The following is a 19,240-nucleotide window of genomic DNA, read 5'->3' on the forward strand; positions in this document are numbered from 1 at the left end:
CGCTGTTTGGGTAAAGGGCTGGAGAACTTCAAATAATGTTGGTCTTGCCTTGTGCATCTCCTTTGCAGCTGTAACCTTGCATGTCACACTCTGTCTAAGCACCCTAGGATCCTTATGTCCTTATAGGCTATTATTTGCCTGTACTGCTCACAAAACAAAACTTTTCACTGCAGTTAAGCACATGTGACAACAATAGATCAAACCATCAAGAACGGCACCAAGTTAAAGTGCTGGTTGGAGAGCCAGCGCAGACATGATGGGCTGAATGGCCTCCATGTGTGCTGTAACAATTCTGCGATTTCAGTCTCTTGTCACTTCACCATGGCTGCCAATGGAGCCAATACTACCACAACAGCTGAGACAAACTGACAACAAATAAAATGCAGTTTGCATTTCTCCTCATCCAATCAATCAATCAAAATCCAAATAAGCAAACATTTTTTGTTTGAAACAAAACAATGTAACCGGATGTAGATTATGTTTTACAATTAAACCAATGCACTGTAAAAATGATCCAATAATGTTAAAAGCATTTAGACTTCCATAGTTGGGTTTGGCTGAGGCTGCCATCTTGTTACAAAACTTAATATTAGGTGACACAGTTAAACCCTGTCATATCACAACAAAGTCACGCCATTTAACACGGATTTGATTTATTACTGTCATGTGTACTGAGGTACAGTGAATTGTATTGTTTTATGTGCTGTACAGGCAGATCGTGGAGCTGGAAAAGGACAGCCAGTCAGGCAACATCCAAGGAGCAGGAGAATCGACGTTTTGAGCAATTCCTGAAGGGCTTATGCTCAAAACGTCGATTCACCTGCTCCTCAGATGCTGCCTGACCTGCTGTGCTTTTCCAGCTCCACACTCTTCGACTCTGATTCTGATTTCCAGCATCTGCAGTCTCTCCCCCCCCCCCCCACCTCCTTTCTCCTTTAGACAGATTGTACTATACAAGTGCATTAGGGTAAGAGGACAGAGTGCAGCATACCATGTTATAGCTGCTGAGAAGGCGCAGAGAGAGATCAACATTAACATTATATGCATACAAACTTTTATATCTTGGTTTAGTTGTGGGTCATAAATTCAGATGTGAATCAAATAAGCCAGTACTGTATTCTGAAAAGAGACTGAAGGTGAAAAAGCTGGGTGACTGGACCGGAAACATTAACTCTGATTTCTCTCCACAGATGCTGCCAGACCTGCTGAGCTTTTCCAACAATTTCAATCTTTTGTTTCAAGAGAAGAGCCATGTCGTGGCGAGGGTTATCAGATCAGCTACGACCTCATTGACTAGCACGGCACACGCGATAGGCTGAATGGCCTGCTCTGCATTATGCTCAAAGTCCCCGAATAATGCCCTGAGGTCATGGGTTCAAATTTCAAAACTACTCAGTTATGGTAACAATTTTATTTCACCGGCTGTCTTAAAAAAATCTAGTTCACTAAAATTCTTCAGGGAAGGAAATCTGCCATCCTCGCTTGGCCTGACCTACATATGACTCCAGACCCACAGTAATGTGGTTGACTCTTACCTGGAATGGTCTGGCAATTCACTCAGTTCAAGGGCAGCAGAGGGTTTCAACCGGAGTTCCCACACTTCAGGAAGGAATTAAACCAAATACTGTACAAACCAGGATCAAATCCAGGCCGCACTCAGGAAATTAGGCTACGACTGGTTAGGGTGATGGATAGGGCAGTGAAAGGGGACATGAACGATGAGTTAGCATTCCCAGTCCTGAGCTCAAGCTGGTAAGTCTTTAGTCAAACCGAAGGTGGATTGAGATCCAAGATTGCTCCATCAATTCCTGCCTTTGACTGTGAGCTTTGAAAGTAAAGATCAATCAGTTGCGTTAAATACTGAAGGCACTTCACTGCTCTGAGGAAACTTTGAACGTGTTTCCTTTTGGAACGAGAAGAGAAGGTGGGTGCAGGCAATTTAAATTTTTAAAATATTTTTAGTAACCACCACTGAGAATGCAAGATCCTCATCACAGTTACATCTTTTTCAGTCTTTCCTGAAAACTGTGAACATTGGGAAGTCTCAGGCACAGGTAGTCTATGGACGACATTGACATTTCTCTACATTACTCACCCAGTGACTGAAATTGTAAGGTTAGCTTGAGACCGAGTTAAAAACGTAGCACTGACTCCAGTATGGTTAAAATTACAGAGTGGTCAGCGAGACTAAGAATTAGCGAGTTTTGAGAAGATTTGTAGCTCAGGTTGAGGTTCTGGATGTAGGTTTGCTCGCTGAGCTGGAAGGTTCATTTTCAGACGTTTCGTCACCACACTAGGTACCATCTAAAGGGTGCCTCTGGATGAAGCCTCGTCTGGAGGCTCACTGAAGAGGTTACCTAGTATGGTGACGAAATGTCTGAAAATGAACCTTCCAGCTCAGCGAGCAAGCCTACATCCAGACTGAGAATTCGCAAAAGCCGCCTTACAGTGACTGGCAACTCCAACTCCTGGGAGAGCATCACAAAGGAAAGGAGAGAGTCGGGTGGGAGCGAGCAGCAGGAGCACACTCGGCCTACCTGTGTGTTTCTTCTTCTGCCTGACTGGTGACCCCCAGCACCTCCCATTGTATCCACCTCTGGTGCCAAGTGTCAATCGACTCGGGATTTTACCCTCCTGCTTGAAGGTGCCCGACTCGCTCGGAGTTTCACTGGGTGTGCGCTGAACATTGTCTGCAGGTGAAAGCAAAAAAAAAAGCACACGCAGGTCAACGAAACAGGCAGCGATCGCAAAGCGACCTGAAGATAGCTTTCAGCCAGGTCAGACAAAGTCGACAGCAACACCTGCTGAATGGAGAGTGTGAAACAAAACATCCAAAATCCACCAGTTACGCTCAATTTTGATCATTTTTAAAAAAAATTAAACTAATTTTTAATCAGAGTAACACTTTGAATGCATTTCCCTCACCCTTGCTTAGATAGATTTAGTCTGGAACAAAACCCCACCTCTCTCTCACATATTACACAGACCACATATACATATACACACACACACACACACACAGATATATATATATATATATATGCACATATTGGTGTTGCACCTTTAAATAATGAAACACCTTTAAAGTGAACACCCCACACATTAACAACACAGAGGTGGAACGAGTGGAGAGTGTCAAGGAAATTTGACATGATGGCCAATACCCTTGCCAAATTTTATAGGTGTGCTATCGAGAGCATTCTGTCTGGATGTATCACTACCTGATATGGCAACTGTACCATTCAAGCCCGGACAATCACAAAGGCCAACCACCCATCTATGGAATCCATCCACCAGGCCCGCTGCATTCTCAAAGATCCATCCCACCCTGACAATGTTTTTCTACAACCTCTACCATCAGAGAGAATGTACAGAAGCCTGAACACACACACCAGCCGATTTTGAAACTGTTTCTACCCTACTGTTGTTCGAATACCGAATGGACTCACTGACTCTTAACATTCGTCTGTGCCGCTGTTTACCTATTTTTTACTTATCTATGCTATTTAACGATGTGATCTGGCTGTATTCCTCGCAAGGCAAAGCTTTTCACTGTGCCTCGGTACACGTGATAATAAATTCAATTCAATTCAAGTATTCCATCGGAGAGCTGAAAAGCAACACGAGAGACCAACACACTTTAAGCCACATTAAGTTTTGATGGAACAAAGTGTGATTCTAGGGGGTAGGTCAAAAGGATAGTCTTCACAGAGATGGGGATTCCTGAAGAAGGGCTTATGCCCGAAATGTCGATTTTCCTGCTCCTCGGATGCTGACTGATCTGCTGCGCTTTTCCAGCGCCACACTTTTCAATTTACAGAGATGGTGATGGGCAAGACTTTGCCTTTGGATTTGAAAACAAGGACAGGGTAAATATAGAGTAGGGGAATGGATCTGGGTAGTTTACTCTTCGGAGGGTCAGTGTGGACTTGTTGGGCTGAAGGGCCTGTTTCCATATTGTAGGGAATCTAATCTAATCTAAACCATTGACAGAAGACTCCATGATTTGAATACTAATTCAGCTCAGACCTATGTTCAAGAAAGAAATTGCCATCTATATATGGGGATGAAACTACTGTAACTATTGGACAGGCATGGTCCTCAGACCCACCAGTGGGAAGATTTGTCTTTTCCCACGGCGACTCCAGAGAAGTTGACAAAATCCCATTACGGATATATCCCGCGGTGCATGTTTGATCTTTTCGGAGTGGAGAGGAGAGCAAACCTGAACTCCGTCCTTGCGCAAGATGTGTACTTACACTTTTTTAAAAAATTGGTTCCTGGGATGTGAGCATTCCCAGCTGGTCAGCCATTTATTGCCCTTTCCCAGAGGGAATTTAAGAGTCAAGAGCTTGGTAACCATGAAAAATTAAAGAGAAGGGAACACACAGGGAGCCGGGGTCTGGGCAATGAGAATTCTTGGACTGGCAGCTACAGAGACAGAGGGGAGACAAGCTGGGCTCGAAATATCATCTTTATCAGGGTTTTTTTTATTGAGTGTGGTTTGGTCAGAAAGCTCAGGGTTGGTCAGTTAGCACGGCTCACTCGAGTCAGACTGCAGAGTTTTGAATCAGATGCTCATTGAGACCAAAACACAAGTAACTGACCAAGGGCAACACAAGGGTAGAGATGACAAAGAGGTGAATGAGGGTAGCAACAACACATGCAGAGGCACGATGTGGGCATTGGAGAAGAAGGACGCAGACAGTCTTCATTAGAGACAAAAAAAAACTGCAGATGCTGGAATCGAAGGTAGTCAGGCAAGAGGCTGGAAGAACACAGCAAGCCAGGCAGCATCAGGAGGTGGAGAAGTCAACCTTTTGGGTGTAACTTTTCTTCAGGATTGGGGGTAAGTGTAAGGGGAGCTGCAGGTAAAGCGGGTGGGGAGGGGGAAGGGTAATGAGGTGAGGCTAGATGAACACGGGTGGAGGGTATGACCTGGTTGGTTGATGTGAGGATTGAATTCGGTTGGTAGCTAGAAGGGTCCATGAGAGGAATGGCTGGGGTGGGGGGGAAAGGGAAGTTATTTGAATTTGAAGAACTTAAATGTTGTGAAGTCTTCTGGGCTGTAGGCTGCCCAAGCAGAAGATGAAGTGTTGTTCCTCCAATTTGTGGTTTGTTTCGTTGAGGCAATGGAGGAGGCCAAGGATGGTCATGTCAGAGAGAGAGTGGGAAGGGGAATTAAAATGGGCGGTGACTGGGAAGTCCGGTCAGACCCTACAGGCCCAGCTCAGCAAAACATTCCCTTTGTTTACATTTGGTCTCCCCGATGTTGAGAAGACCACATCGGGAGCACCAGATACGGTCTTTATGACAAACCAAACACAGGGCCAGAAGCCATGACTGGGTCAACTAGAATCTCAAGATGATGCACTGAAGGGAGCTGTCAAAAGACTGGAACCAACAGCAAGGAGATTGTTACGCCTTACCAGGTGGTACACTGGTCATTAAACATCCATCACTTCATCTCCAATTTGTCAGCACGGGGTCCGTAGCCTTGTATGCCAAGGTTTGTCAAGTATTCATCTAAATATCATCTCTACCTCCTTTCAAATAGTGACTTTTGGATATTTGCAACCCACTGGGTGAAAAAGATTCAACAAAAATCCCCTCTAAATCTCCTGTTCCTCACTTTGAAACAGTGCACGCTGATTACTGACCCCTCCACTGAGGAGAAAGTTTCACCCTATCCACCCCTTCTATGCCCCTCAGAACCTTGCACACCTCAAATCAGGTGCACCCCCCCCACCCCCCAGTGTTCTCTGCTCGAAAGCAAACAGCCACAGCCTGTCTGGTTTCCCTTCAATACTGAATCTCTCCAGGCCATGAAACATCCTGGTGAATCCCCTCCGCACCTTCTCTCGAGCAATCACGTCCTTCCTATTGTGAGGTGACCAGAACTGTCCACCATATCCAGTAGGAGAGAGTGAGGACTGCAGATGCTGGAGATCAGAGTCGAGATTGTGGCGCTGGAAAAACACAGCTGGTCAGGCAGCATCCGAGAAGCAGGAAATTCGACGTTTCGGGCATAAGCCCTTCACATCAGGAATGAGGCTTGTGGGCCAGGGCTGAGGGATAAATGGGAGGGGGATGGGGCTGGGGGGACGGTAGCTGGGAATATGATGGGTGGATAAAGGTGGGGGTGAAAGTGATAGGTCAGAGGGGGGCAGTGATGCACGGGCCTGGAGGGCGGTACAAAGTTGGAGGCTTGGGACTGGGATAATGGTGGGGGGGGGGGGGGCGGCGAAATGAGGAAGCTATTGAAATCCACATTTATCCCGTGTGGTTGCAGGGTCCCAAGGCAGAACATGAGGCATTCCTCCTCCAGGTGTTGGGTGGTAATGGTTTGGCGATGGAGGAGGCCTAGGACCTGCATGTCCTTGACGGAGTGGGGCGGGGAGTTGGAAGTGTTCAAACACAGGGCGGTGGGTGTCCCAGTAACCTACCTGGTATACAGCTCCAATAATACCTTCCTGCTCTTGTACTCAATGCCCCGACTAATAAAGACAAGTGTCTCATTTCCTTGTGCCTACCCATCAACCTGCTTCAGGTAAAATGTTCACCATTTCCCCTCACCTGAAATTTGAGAGCAATCTTTTACATAAGGAAAATGCAACAATATCAAAGAGACACCTTAAAGGAGAACTCAGAGCAGAATTTCAATAAGTAAAGAACAAATTAATTTACATTCAGTACACAAAACCTAGAGAGAAGACACTCCTGAATAAAGATTACCAATCCTGTCAGTTTTATCAGGCCCCACGCAAGTGCAATCTAAATATTAGGAAACTTCTGTCACGGTTTGTTTTACATGTCTTTTCCCTAGGACGGGGGATTTCAAGACAAAATGGCAGATTTCTAAAGTGAGAGGAGAAACATTTAGAAGACACACGAGGGGAAATTTCTTTTATACATTAGCGTGGTTCGTGTGTGGAATGAAGTGGTGGATGTGGGCACAGTTACCGTGTTTAAAAGACATTTAGATAAGTTCATGAATGGAAAGGTTTGGAAGGATATGGAGAAAAAGTGAGGACTGTGGACACTGGAGATCAGAGTTGAAAAGTGTGGCGCTGGAAAAGCACAGCCGGTCAGGCAGCATCCGAGGAGCAGGAGAGTCGACGTTTTGAGCATAAACTCGAAATGTTAACTCTCCTGTTCCTCGGATGATGCCTGGCCTGATGTGCTTTTCCAGCACCATACTTTTTGACTCTGACTCTCCAGCATCTGCAGTCCTCACTTTCTCCCTTTTGCAATACACTATACCCTAAGCCAAGGTCAGAGCACAGAGTCATAGAGATGTACAGCATGGAAACAGACCCTTCGGTCCAACCCATCCATGCCAAACAGATATCCCAACCCAATCTAGTCCCAACTGCCAGCACCCGGCCCATATCCCTCCAAACCCTTCCTATTCATATTCCCATCCAAATACCTTTTAAAATGTTGCAATTGTACCAGCCTCCACCACAGTTCATTCCATACATGTACCACCCTCTGCGTGAAAAAGTTGCCCCATAGGTCTCTTTTATATCTTTCCCCTCTCACCCTAAACCTATGCCCTCTAGTTCTGGACTCCCTGACCCCAGGGGAAAGACTTTGCCAGCACTCCAGCAGATCCTCAGTCCTTCCAAGGGGCTCGCCCTGACAGCAATCTCCAGGGGCTGAACAAGACATTTCACCGCTGGGTCTGTGACATGTCCTTGTTATTGATTGGGACTGGCTGTGCAGTATTTCTGAGGGACCAGCACAATGTGGAAAACCTAAGTCTTCCTAAAGCAGATTGTTGGCGCAAACCACTGAATACAGACCTCGCAGTCTGATGGCAGCTTGCACCACCTTAAGCTCTCACTGCTACAGAAGGCTCCACATGCTCTGCCCTGCACGTACGGGAGCTGAATCCTGGCTGCCTTCCCTCTAGCACCCCAACCCCCAATGGGGAAGTAGTTACGTACAATTGCTGTAACCAAAACACCGGTTTAGTTCTGCAGTAAAGTACAATTCCCTGACTATATGTTTAAGTTATAATTATGGTGTAACAAAATCTTTAGTTCCAGTAGCATATTGCCGTGGGATTGTCTCCAGTTAAGAACTGGGACTTCCTTGCAAGAAATGAGAAGTTTATTATAATGCCAGTGTCGGCATTGATGGAACGGGGCAGTTTCTCACTACTTGATGGGTATCATACAATCCAGTCCAATAAAGTCCCATAGAATTTGCTTTAGTTTGTGATGCACAAGGACAGTACAAGCTCCAGCAGTGACTATAATGAGGGGATGGATCCAATAATGCACTCAGTGCCTGAACAGCAAAGCGGCTCGTTCATCGCTGGGGGGGGTGAGGTGGCATGACCACTTTCTTAAAGGGAAGGTCTTTGCAGTGCTAACCATAGAATCCCTACAGTGTGGAAAGAGGCCAGTCAGCCCATTGAATCTGTCCCGAAGAGCAGCCCAACCAGCTGCCGCAATTTTTATCCAACACAATTTGCTACGCTACCTTCCTCTTTCCCAGTACCGAAGACTTGGATGAGGAAAGTTAAAGTACTACAGATACTATATATGACACAGATATAGGTGGAAACGCAATTGGCGATGGCAACACAAAGTCTGCAGAGGGATACAGACAGGTTAAACGAGAATGGTGCCAGGGTTGAGAAACTTTGACAACTTGCCTGTTTTCTTCAGAGATATAACAGCTGGGAGGAGATTTGATAAAGGTTATCAAAATCATTCAAGCTGTCCCCTCTCTCTAAGACTGGTCCCCATCACATGTTCTGGAGAGGAATGGACTGTTGCCAAGCTGAACAGATATTTTGCAAACCTAAGCCATTCATGTGCTGCCAGCCCTGTATAACAACAACCCGCATTAATATAACACATTTAACAGCAGTGGAATATCCCACGCTGCTCCACAGGAATGTTTTGAAGTTAAATTCACCTCCATAAATGAGGCATTGTTTTCAGAATGTTAACTCTGCCCCTCTCTTTCCCCAGATGCCTCCAAACCTGCTGAGTTTCTCTAACACTTCCTAGCTTTATTTCAGATTTCCACCCTCCACAGTATTGTGCTTTTATGAATTTCTAGTATTTCCTGTTTATACCCCAAATGCTACCACTTCTTGCCATCGCCCCTCTGAATTGACTAGCAGCTACTTAAAAGCCACTGAGAGTTATCACTTCAACACCAAAGTGCCTGCTGTTACAATAACGTGATCGAGTTGGCCTTGTATTGTAGCATTCGCTCTCGAGTGTCTGGCTGTTTTCATCGCGTCTGGTCAGTTTTACTATGACTCAAGGTTAAGAGTCTCTCAGATGAGTGTGTTCTATGCTAGGCATTCAGTAACCTTCTGACAGGTGAGTTCAAAAGATCTTATCCATATCCCCATGCCTGTCCCTCACGACCTTCAGAATTCCAACTCCGTGTCAACTTGTATATTTCAACACCCCTCCCCATAATCTCCTATACTCTCAATGCTAACTCAAGTGACCATTCAAATAGCAATGCCTTTTCCAGTGCTTTATCAACTCACTCCCACCAGCTATTTCTCATAGACCCTCAAATGTACAATAACAAATACCCTGGTGTGACTTTAAGGTGGTGTGCAACCCATGTTAAGTGCATAAATGAGTAAAAACACTGGAAATAAGAATGGAGGTAGGAAATTATGCGCACTTCATGAACTGTATTGAAATAGCTAAAAGTGAAGATGAGAGAGACACTGGCATCTGAGTGAACCCAATGTTCTACCAATTCAGTCCCCACCACATCCATGACCCTCTTATTATACAGGCTTGGCTCTGAGCTCAGAACAAAGCCGTGCCTAAAGTACAGCCCAGACCCTTCGCCCTGAAGTCATGTTACAGGCCCCATCAAACAGGGAGGTCGTGCTTTCAAGTTGAAGTGGGTGTGGAATGCATTACGGTCAAGATTAGAGTGATGCTAGAAAAGCACAGCATGTCAGGCAGCATCCAAGGAGCAGGAAAATCAACACATCCGGCAGGAACTCTTCATCAGGAAGAAGGGCTTTTGCCCGAAATGACGATGTTCCTGCTCCTTGGATGCTGCCTGACCTGCTGTGCTTTTCCAGCACCACTCTAATCTGGACTCTAATCTCCAGCATCTGGAGTACCCACTTCTGCCCATGGAATGCCTTGAGAGGAGGAACGGTAGATGCAAACTCAATAGACGTACTTAGGGGAACTGGATGATTATTTGGGTTAAATTGGGATATGGGGGGGGGAAAGCAGGAGATTGGCACTAGCTAATGATGCTTATATGTGGAGTCGGGGAGGGCGCAATGGGCCGAAAGGCCTTCTGCTGCTCTGCTACATGTCTGTGAATCTGTGAAGCACATTCTGAAACGGAGCTCAGAATACTTATTTTAAAAATAGGACGTAAAAGATGGAGAATGTTGGGGAAACCCAGCAGCTGCTACAGGATCTATACGGAGCTAACAATTCAAACCCTGCGCAACTCTTCCTCAGAACTGAAGATCTGAACACAACTCATACAGGGCTCAAAATGTTATTTCTCTCTCCACAGACCTGCTGAGTTTCTCCAGCACTTGGTGTTCAATTTCCAGCGCCAACACCACTTTGCCTTTATTTAAAGAGTTATGACAGTTTATTGACGGAATAATTCGTGGGAGGAAGGGAAGCAACAGAGGAGGAAATTTTTAAAAAAGTGAAATCATACCTTGCGTGGATCCTTCTGGAAAGTTCTCCGCGGGAGGGTTCTGCACGGGAGCTGTCACACTCGCTTGCTGAGGCGTTGATGATGCACTCGTTATCTGGTGGACATTCGAGGTTGTCTGCGATGCGTGCTTCGATGGAGATTTCTGACCGGTAGCCATCGGCTTACTGGAGGAGTAGAAGGAGCTCAGGGTTTGAGGTTTGTGCGTTTGGCTCTCTCTGTCCAGCAACTTGTCCAGAATCTAGAACGAGATCACCCTGTTTGAAAAATAAAGACCCCTGCAAACACCTGGCCCTCCAGCAGAGATAATGGCTCCCCAAGACCATTAAACATATGAGCTGACGGAGGCGATTCAGCTCATCAGGCCTGCTCCACCATCCAATGAGACCATGGCGGACCTGATCACCCTTAACACCAATTTCCTGCCACTTTCCATAACCCGATTCCCTTCCTGATTAAAAGTCTATAATCAGCCTCGAATATGATTCATGAGCCAGCTTTGACAGTCCTCTGCAGTGGAAAAACAAAGACATTCCACAGAGTTACCACCCTTAACAAAGAAATTCCTCCTCACCTTGGTCTGAAATGTGCGATCTCTGTCTGAGACACTGCCGTCTGGTCCCTCGCCCACTTGGTAAACAACGTCTCCGTATCTAGCCTGTCAAACCCCTCAGAAACCTGTGTTCCAATAAGGAATTCCTCCTCTCTTGAAAGTCACACTCGGTCCACGTTCTGCTGAGGGATAGGGACGTGGCCTTCCTGCAGACGACACATTTCGGCCTTTTGCAATGGCAAATCTTTTTGGAGGTGTTTCAAATCTTTTTCGGTGCAGCACAAGGCCTCCGAGAAGATTTGAAATGGAGCTGACCAACGCTGATATGCAGTTAGTAAATCAGTGGACAAGAGGACAGAGCATATGACTGAACTGGGTTCCACTGCCCTTTCACACAGTATAACCTCAATTACAATAACTCACTGAGTAAAAGTGCTCATCTTCTCTCAACTAGGATCCCTGTGACTTTCGTTTTTTTGCCAGACACCTAGATTCTGCAAGAGTCGAATGTGGTGTTGGAAAAGCATCTGAGCAGGTCAGGCAGCATCGGAGGAGCAGGAGAACCAACATCTCGGGCATAAGGAATCCTGATGAAGGCTCTTGCCCAAAACATCGATTCTCTTGCTCCTCAGATGCTGCCTGACCTGCTGTGCTTTTCCAGCACCACAGTCTCGACTCTGGTCTCCAGCATCTGCAGTCCTCGCTTTCTCCTAGATTCCACAAGCACAGACTACTGACACCTTCAAAGAATTCTGCTCAAACATAAATGGAAAATCTCACTGACAGAGTCATGCTCTGTGTAATACCAAAGGGTAAAATTCTCACCAGCCATTTGATACATGCTAACAGCTCAAATTTCAGCATCAGCAACTGAACTTGATCTGTACACAGCTCAGAGCAACTACAACTGATACTTAGCAAATGGGACAGAGTGGGGTGGGGGTTTGTGACAAGGTTGAAATCAAAGTTGACAAGGAGTACCTCAGGGAAGTATTCCATTGACAAAGAACCTCGTTTAATATCTTTTTTATTTACATTGTATAACACTCGATAACTTGGTAAAATTATTGCCTACATGCCAACCTCTCCTAAGGGACGGCCATTTTATTTTAGCTAGAAAAAACACTACAATAATTTGTTTTATTATCCAGAACCTATGGACCAAGAGTGTGTCAATTATGTTCCAGATAATAAACGTAAAAACTGACACTAAAGAATAGAAACATAATGCAGGGGTACACACCTCACTGTTAACACTTTATTTACAGCATAGATCATTTAAATAATAATGTAACTTTACATTAAATAAAACTTACCAACAGAGAGCCTTCTCACTCGCACCCACAACTAACTACAGAGGGACCTCGATTATCCGAATACCAATTATCCGAATATCGGATTATCCGAAGGAGATCTCGAGGTCCCGATGGAAACATTATATCAAAGACGTGTTTCCAGCAATGATCGTGTCTTTTGTTTACAGTGATTAAACAGGTACCGTCTCCAAATGTCTGACTGCCTACCCTCTCTCTCTCTCCCCACACTTTCCCTGGAGTTCTACACAGGGGTGTACCCTAAACCCCAACCCCCCCGTCCCCAGATAATCTCTCCAACATTGTCCTGTACAGGGCAAAGGTGGAACCTGTCAAAAAGTTGCAGTAAAACGGTGTGTGTGTCTGTGCGTGTCTGTGTCTGTGCCTGTGTGTGTGTCTGTGTGTGTGTGCCTGTGTGAGTGTGTGTGCCTGTGTGCGTGTGCGCGTATATGGGGCTGTGGCTGTGTGTGTGTGTGGACGCGCGATTTGGAGACTTACCCCACAAAAGCAGCTGCAGCAGTCTTATTGTTGGTGTCCAGTTCGGCTGCCCCAGAAGGGGGCGGTGTTGGATGGGGTTAGGGGCAGGGGGTATTGGGGGCGATGTTGGACGGGGTTGGGGGCATGGGACGAGGTTGGGGTCTCATGCACTGTGAGCTGCTGCAGTCTCCTAAATGGGGAGCAGACTTTTAAAAGCTCCGAGCCCCAGAGGAAAGGCATTTAATCGATTAACCGAATAATCAATTATCCGAACAAAATAGTGCCCGCTCATCTTGTTCGGATAATCGAGATTCCCCTACACTCGGACAGCACAATAGCTCTTGGTATTTGAGGAGATGGTGACTCAAAATTGAATTAACTGTTGATATTTCGCGTGGTCATTCAATTCAACACAAGTATGTTTACATTGAGGTAAACAAATTTTAAAAACCATAATAATTGGACAGAATAATACAGTAAACTTTGCTGTATTTGAGGTATATAATTTTTCCCAGTTTATCAAGAGTGCCAGTTTATAAGGTGCTGGTTGAAACAAAGTTTGCTGTATTTTCTCAACAACCTGTTCAGACAGATTATTACATACCCCGGGAGCAGGTGGGACTTGAACCACCCCCCTCCCCCCAGACCTCCTACCTCAAAAGAACCCAAAGAGCTGCAGATGCTGTAAAAACTCAGCAGGTCTTGGCAGCATCTGTGGAGAGAAAGCAGAGTTAAAATTTCGGGTCCGGTGACCCAGTTCTGAGGAAGGGTTAGGATTAGGGTTAGATTCTTCTTCAGAACCGGACCCGAAACATGAACTCTGCTTTCTCTCCACAGATGCTGCCAAGACCTGCTGAGTTTTTACCGCAATTTCTGACTTTGCTTCTGGTTCAAAACGTGGGGACACTACCGCAAGAGCCCTTTGAAAGAAAGGCCTGCTGGGAATTGGCAGTGACTGGAACCCAGGCCTCCTGCAGGTGAGAATTCTCCCAGTGAGCCACCAATGTGACTGTGGTTAGGTTGGAGATCCTGGTGTTTGTCTTCCATGGAGCAAAGGAGATGAAGGAACTTTTGATAAATGTGAGAGAGACCAGGAGAGGTTTTGATAAGGTCCACAAGTTGAAATGGTTCCCATATGCATGATGGTTCATGGACAAGAGGACACGGACTTTAGATTTTGGGAAAATGGGAGATGTGAGGAAGACGCTTTATTAACGCAGTGCGTCGTAACAAACTCACTGCCAACTAGGGTCGTGGAAATGGAGCTTATTGACGATTTCAAAAGGCAATTGGATAGGCACTCGAAGGAAGGGAACGTGAAAGGATTGAGCAAGGGCACGTAGACAGAAGCAGCAGGTATGCAATGGACTGATTTATCACTTTCTATGCCTCGAATTGTTCTAACAATATCTCACGGGAGAGCTCCCACCCACAAACCAGCACCATTACAGATCTCGCCACTCTGCGTACCTTTTTTAGCTTAGCTTGGTCATCTTTGTACGTAATCATCAGGGCAAGTGCAAGGTCTCCTTTCTCTCTCCTGGTACCTTCACATAGCAGCGGATGTTCTGCCTCACTGACCGTGGTTTTCATTCCTGGGGAAAGACAGGCAGAAACAGAGAAAACTGTGAGACCTACCTGCAGGAAGGCTGAGGTTTTTGGGGACAATAATAGTACCTTAAGCTCACAGCCGCTCCCTCTCCAGCCCTGACCCACCATCTATAAAAAGTGTCTGATGGGATGCTCCGTCACTTGCCTGGATGAGCGCCGCTCTAACTGTAGCAGAAACTCAACACTGTCCAGGACACTATATCCTGTTAAACAGGCACCCTATTCACCACTTTAAACATTCACTCCCATATCCACCAATGCACAATAGCAGCAGTGTGGACCAGCTGCAAGATAGTACTGTCACAATGCACCAAGGCAAGTTCGACAGCACCATCCACATCTGCGACTACCTTGGAAGAATTCTTTGTCGTGGTTGCACGGGAACACCATCTGCATACTCCACTCACCACTCCAGCTTGGAAATAGATTGCTGTTCCTTTACTGTTGCTGCGTCAGAATCCTGGAACATTCTCCCTCACGGCATTGCGGATTTGCCTACAGCGCTTAGACTGCAGCAGTTCAAGATGTTAAAATTTACACACCACCAGATTATAGTCCAACAAATTTATTTGGAAGCACTAGCTTTTGGAGTGCTGCTCCTTCCAAAAGCTAGTGCTTCCAAATAAACCTGTTGGACTATAACCTGGCGTTGTGTGATTTTTAACTTTGTACACCCCTGTCCAAAACCAGCACCTCCTCATCGCGGTTCAAGGAGGCAGCTCACTACCACCTTCTCAAGGAGAAAGTGAGGACTGCAGATGCTGGAGATCAGAGTCAAAAGGTGTGGTGCTGGAAAAGCACAACAGGCCAGGCAGCATCTGAGGAGCAGGAGAATCGACATTTCGGGCATAAGCCCTTCCTGATGCTGCCTGACCAGCTGTGCTTTTCCAGCACCACACCACCTTCTCAAGGGCAACTAGGGACAGGCAATAAATGCTGCCTAGCCTGGGACGCCCACATCCCATGTAAGATATTTTAAAAATTACAAAATGTTCAATTTCATATGTCAGGAAACTTTAGTTATATTCAAATACATTTCATCTAAAACTAATTGTTTCAAGCCATAAACAAAACCAAAAAAAAATTGCAATATCGTTGATCTGTTAATGGTTAGTCGGTGACCAATGAGATTGGAATTATGTTGTTCAATGTTTTTTAAAATGGATTTTGAATTATAACTGAGCAGCGTAAATAAATTCCTAATCATCCATTAGCTTTGTCTTCACTATCCTACACCTGCTTCTTAATAAGCCACCAATTTAAACATTTTTCGTCCTCGATTTCACAAAGGGTGGGAAAGGTTTAGAACTCTCAAAAACAGCAGTGGATTCTGGCTCAGTTGTTCGGTTTAAGCCTGAGATAAATAATACCTTTGCTCAACAAAAAAATTGAAGGGATATGGTCCAAAGGTCGTTGATCATCCAATGATCTTACTGAATGGTAGCAGAACAGACTCGAGGGGCTGAAAGGCCTCCTCCTGTTCCTAATTCCTCTTGTTTCCTCAGTCTGTATCTCTGTAACCTGCTGGACAGCTACACTGCTCTAACTCTGACCTCTTCTGCATTGCTGATTTTCATCAGTTCATCATTATGAGCTGGGCACAAAAACAGCCATCGCTGGAGAAACGCAGCAGGTCTGGCAGCATCTACAGAAGGAGAAACACAATTGATGTTTCGAATCCAGTGATCCTCCGTCAGAACAGATCCTGCCTGACCTGCTTGTTTGTCCCCTTTCTGTTGCCGGTTGCCAGCATCCACAACTCTTTGTTTTGAGTATATTATCGCTTGCTGTGCCTTTAGCTGATGGGGCATGAAGTTCAGAAACCTCTCTCTGGCTCTCAAACTCACGTTCCTCCTAGAAGATTGCTTCAAGTGTACCTTTTTCATCAAGACTTTGGTCATTCCACCTAACATTTCCCCATGTTGCTCATTTTTCAACTGACAAATTTCCTGTGAAGTGGACGGCATGGCAGCTCAGTGGTTAGCACTGCTGCCTCACAGCATCAGGGACCCAGGTTCAATTCCACCCTCGGCTGGCTGACTGTGTGGAGTTTGCCCAGTCTCCTCATATCTGCATGGGTTTCCTCCAGGGTTTTGTAAGATTATAGGGGGAGCTTTGATCAAATGGGCTGAAAAATGGTAGATGGATAAATGTGAGGCATTGTATTTTTGTACGACAAACACAGGTAGGCCTTATACAATAAATGGTAGGGTATTGGGTGGTGTTGTACAACAGGGGTGCAGGTACATAAACCTTTGAAGTTTGCGTCACATATAGACAATGTGGTTAAAAAGGCATTTGGCATACTTGCCTTCATGGCTCAGCCCTTTGAGTATAGGAGTTGGGAAGTCATGTTGAGGTTGTACAGGATATTGGTGAGGCCTCTTCTGGAATACTGCGTCCAGTTCGGGCTGCCCAATTACAGGAAGGATATAATCAAGGGGGTTCAGAAGAGATTTACCAGGATGTTGCTGAGTGTGGAAGGTTTGAGTTATAAAAAAGGCTGGATACGCTAGGACTTGTTTCTCTGAAGCATAAGATGTTGAGAGGCGACTTGGTGGAAGTTTATAAAATGATGAGGGGTATAGATAGAGTTAATGGTAGCTGCCTTTGCCCTAGGATTGGGGGATTTCATGACCGGGGGCACATTTTTAAGATGAGAGAAGAGAGATTTAAAAAAAAAAGACATGGGGGGCAAATGTTTTATACAGAGGGTGGCTTGCATATGGAATGAACTTTCTGAGGAAGTGGTGGATGCAGGTCCAATTACAACGTTTAAAAGCCATTTGTATGGATACATGAATAGGATAAGGTTCGGAGGGAAAATGGGCCAGTAGCAGGCAGGTGGGACCAGTTTAGTTTAGGATTATGGTCAGCATGGACTGGTTGGACCGAAGGGTCTGTTTCCGTGCTCTAGGACTCTACGTGTAGGTTAGGTGGATTAGCCATGGGAAATGCAGGGTTATGGGGTAGGGATAGGGTGAGTTCGGGTGGGATACTCTTTGAAGGGTTAGTGTAGTCTTGATGGGCCAAATGGCTTGCTTCCACACTGTAGGGATTCTGATACTACGATTCAAAGTGCCTTGGAGGATATCTTACTACAAAGGCTCTATATAAACACAAATTTGCTGTCAACATTTTGAATCCAGACGTGAGGAAGGGTCATAGTGGACTTGAAACATTAACTCAGATTCTGTCTCTGCACAGATGCTGCTAGGCCCGCTGAGTTTCTCTAGGGTTCTCTCTCTGCTTGTTCAACATTTCCAGCCGCCGCAGTATTTTGCTTTGGTTCCAATTTAGTGTCGCTATGATAACAGCGGAAACAAACGTTGACCTACCCAACGCAGCCACAGCTGCCTCAAATCCAAGCTCCTCATCACCAGGCATCTCGTTATTCCGATTACGGCTTGGGGGTCTTGAACCAGTTGGTGAAACGACTGAAAGAGAGAGAGTCAGAAACTTGCCTTAGACCACCTTATCCCCCAGTCTGCTCCTGTTACCAAAGCCCACTTGAGAGAACAGATGAGTCACAGAGGGTGATGGATTATTTATTTCTCGTCAAATTTGGGTCATATTTTATTTCAGTCATGACAACACTATCTCTCCTCACTCGCCTCCTCCCCAGTCCGCCATCTTGGTTCATATCTCCTTTGGGATTAAATCCAAACAACTATCAAATGGTCAGCAAACAGATCACTGCCTGTCCACCCCCAGCCCCTGCTTTCTTACCTATTCAGAGCCAGGCTTAATCACCACATTCCCCAATGTCGTGCAGTGTCACCACCCAACTTAACGGCAGCAAATGAGATTCATGTAGTCAATGAGGTTTCGTTCGTACAGCAATAAAACAGAACAGGAGAGCTGGGGGGGCAGAGGAGAGGAGAGATAGAGACAAACAGAAGTTGGGGGGTGGGGGGGAAGAAGAGGAGGATAGAGAGACATGGCGGGGGGAAGGATAGACGGGGTGGAGGACGGAGAGAGAGTGAGAGGGGAGACAGAGGTATGGAGGAGAGGGGGACAGAGAGAGAGAGAGAGAGAGAGAGAGAGATGGAAACAAATGGACAGAGATGGGGGGGACAGAGAGAGACAGAGAAGGACACAGAGACAGAGGACAGTGAGAGAAACGGGGGGGGTGCAGAGAGGGGGTGTTGGGGGAGGAGGTCAGAGAGAGAGGTGGAGTCGGGGGGGGGAGAAGAGTCGGGGGGAAAGAGTCTGAGAGAAGGGGGAGAACAGAGAGAGAAACGGGGGAGGGGAGACAGAGAGAGAATCAGGGGAGGGGAGACAGAGAGAGAATCAGGGGAGGGGAGACAGAGAGAGAATCGGGGGAGAACAGAGAGAGAGGGGGGGGACAGAGAGAGAGAGAGAGAGGGGGGGGGACAGAGAGAGAGAGAGAGAGAGGGGGGGACAGAGAGAGAGGGGGGGGAACAGAGAGAGAAGGGGGGGACAGAGAGAGAGGGGGGGGGGACAGAGAGAGAGAAGGGGGGGGGACAGAGAGAGAGAAGGGGGGGGGACAGAGAGAGAGAAGGGGGGGGACAGAGAGAGAGAAGGGGGGGACAGAGAGAGAGAAGGGGGGGGACAGAGAGAGAGAGGGGGGGGG

General features: G+C 46.2%; 1 protein-coding gene across 5 annotated transcripts in view; it reads right to left on the reverse strand.

Moving 5' to 3' along the window:
- Window positions 1–19,240, reverse strand: part of zswim8 (zinc finger, SWIM-type containing 8) — a 199,969-nt gene that overhangs the window by 29,419 nt on the left and 151,310 nt on the right. For all 5 annotated transcript variants that reach the window (XM_072583458.1, XM_072583456.1, XM_072583455.1 and 2 more), the window contains exons 15-18: window positions 17,982–18,080; window positions 14,503–14,627; window positions 10,693–10,930; window positions 2,538–2,690 (exon numbers count right to left, since the gene is read on the reverse strand). In XM_072583458.1, coding sequence (XP_072439559.1) covers window positions 2,538–2,690; window positions 10,693–10,930; window positions 14,503–14,627; window positions 17,982–18,080 — 615 coding nt within the window. The remainder of the gene's footprint in view (window positions 1–2,537; window positions 2,691–10,692; window positions 10,931–14,502; window positions 14,628–17,981; window positions 18,081–19,240) is intronic.

This window comes from Chiloscyllium punctatum, chromosome 13, assembly GCF_047496795.1.
Source record: "Chiloscyllium punctatum isolate Juve2018m chromosome 13, sChiPun1.3, whole genome shotgun sequence".
NCBI lineage: Eukaryota > Metazoa > Chordata > Chondrichthyes > Orectolobiformes > Hemiscylliidae > Chiloscyllium > Chiloscyllium punctatum.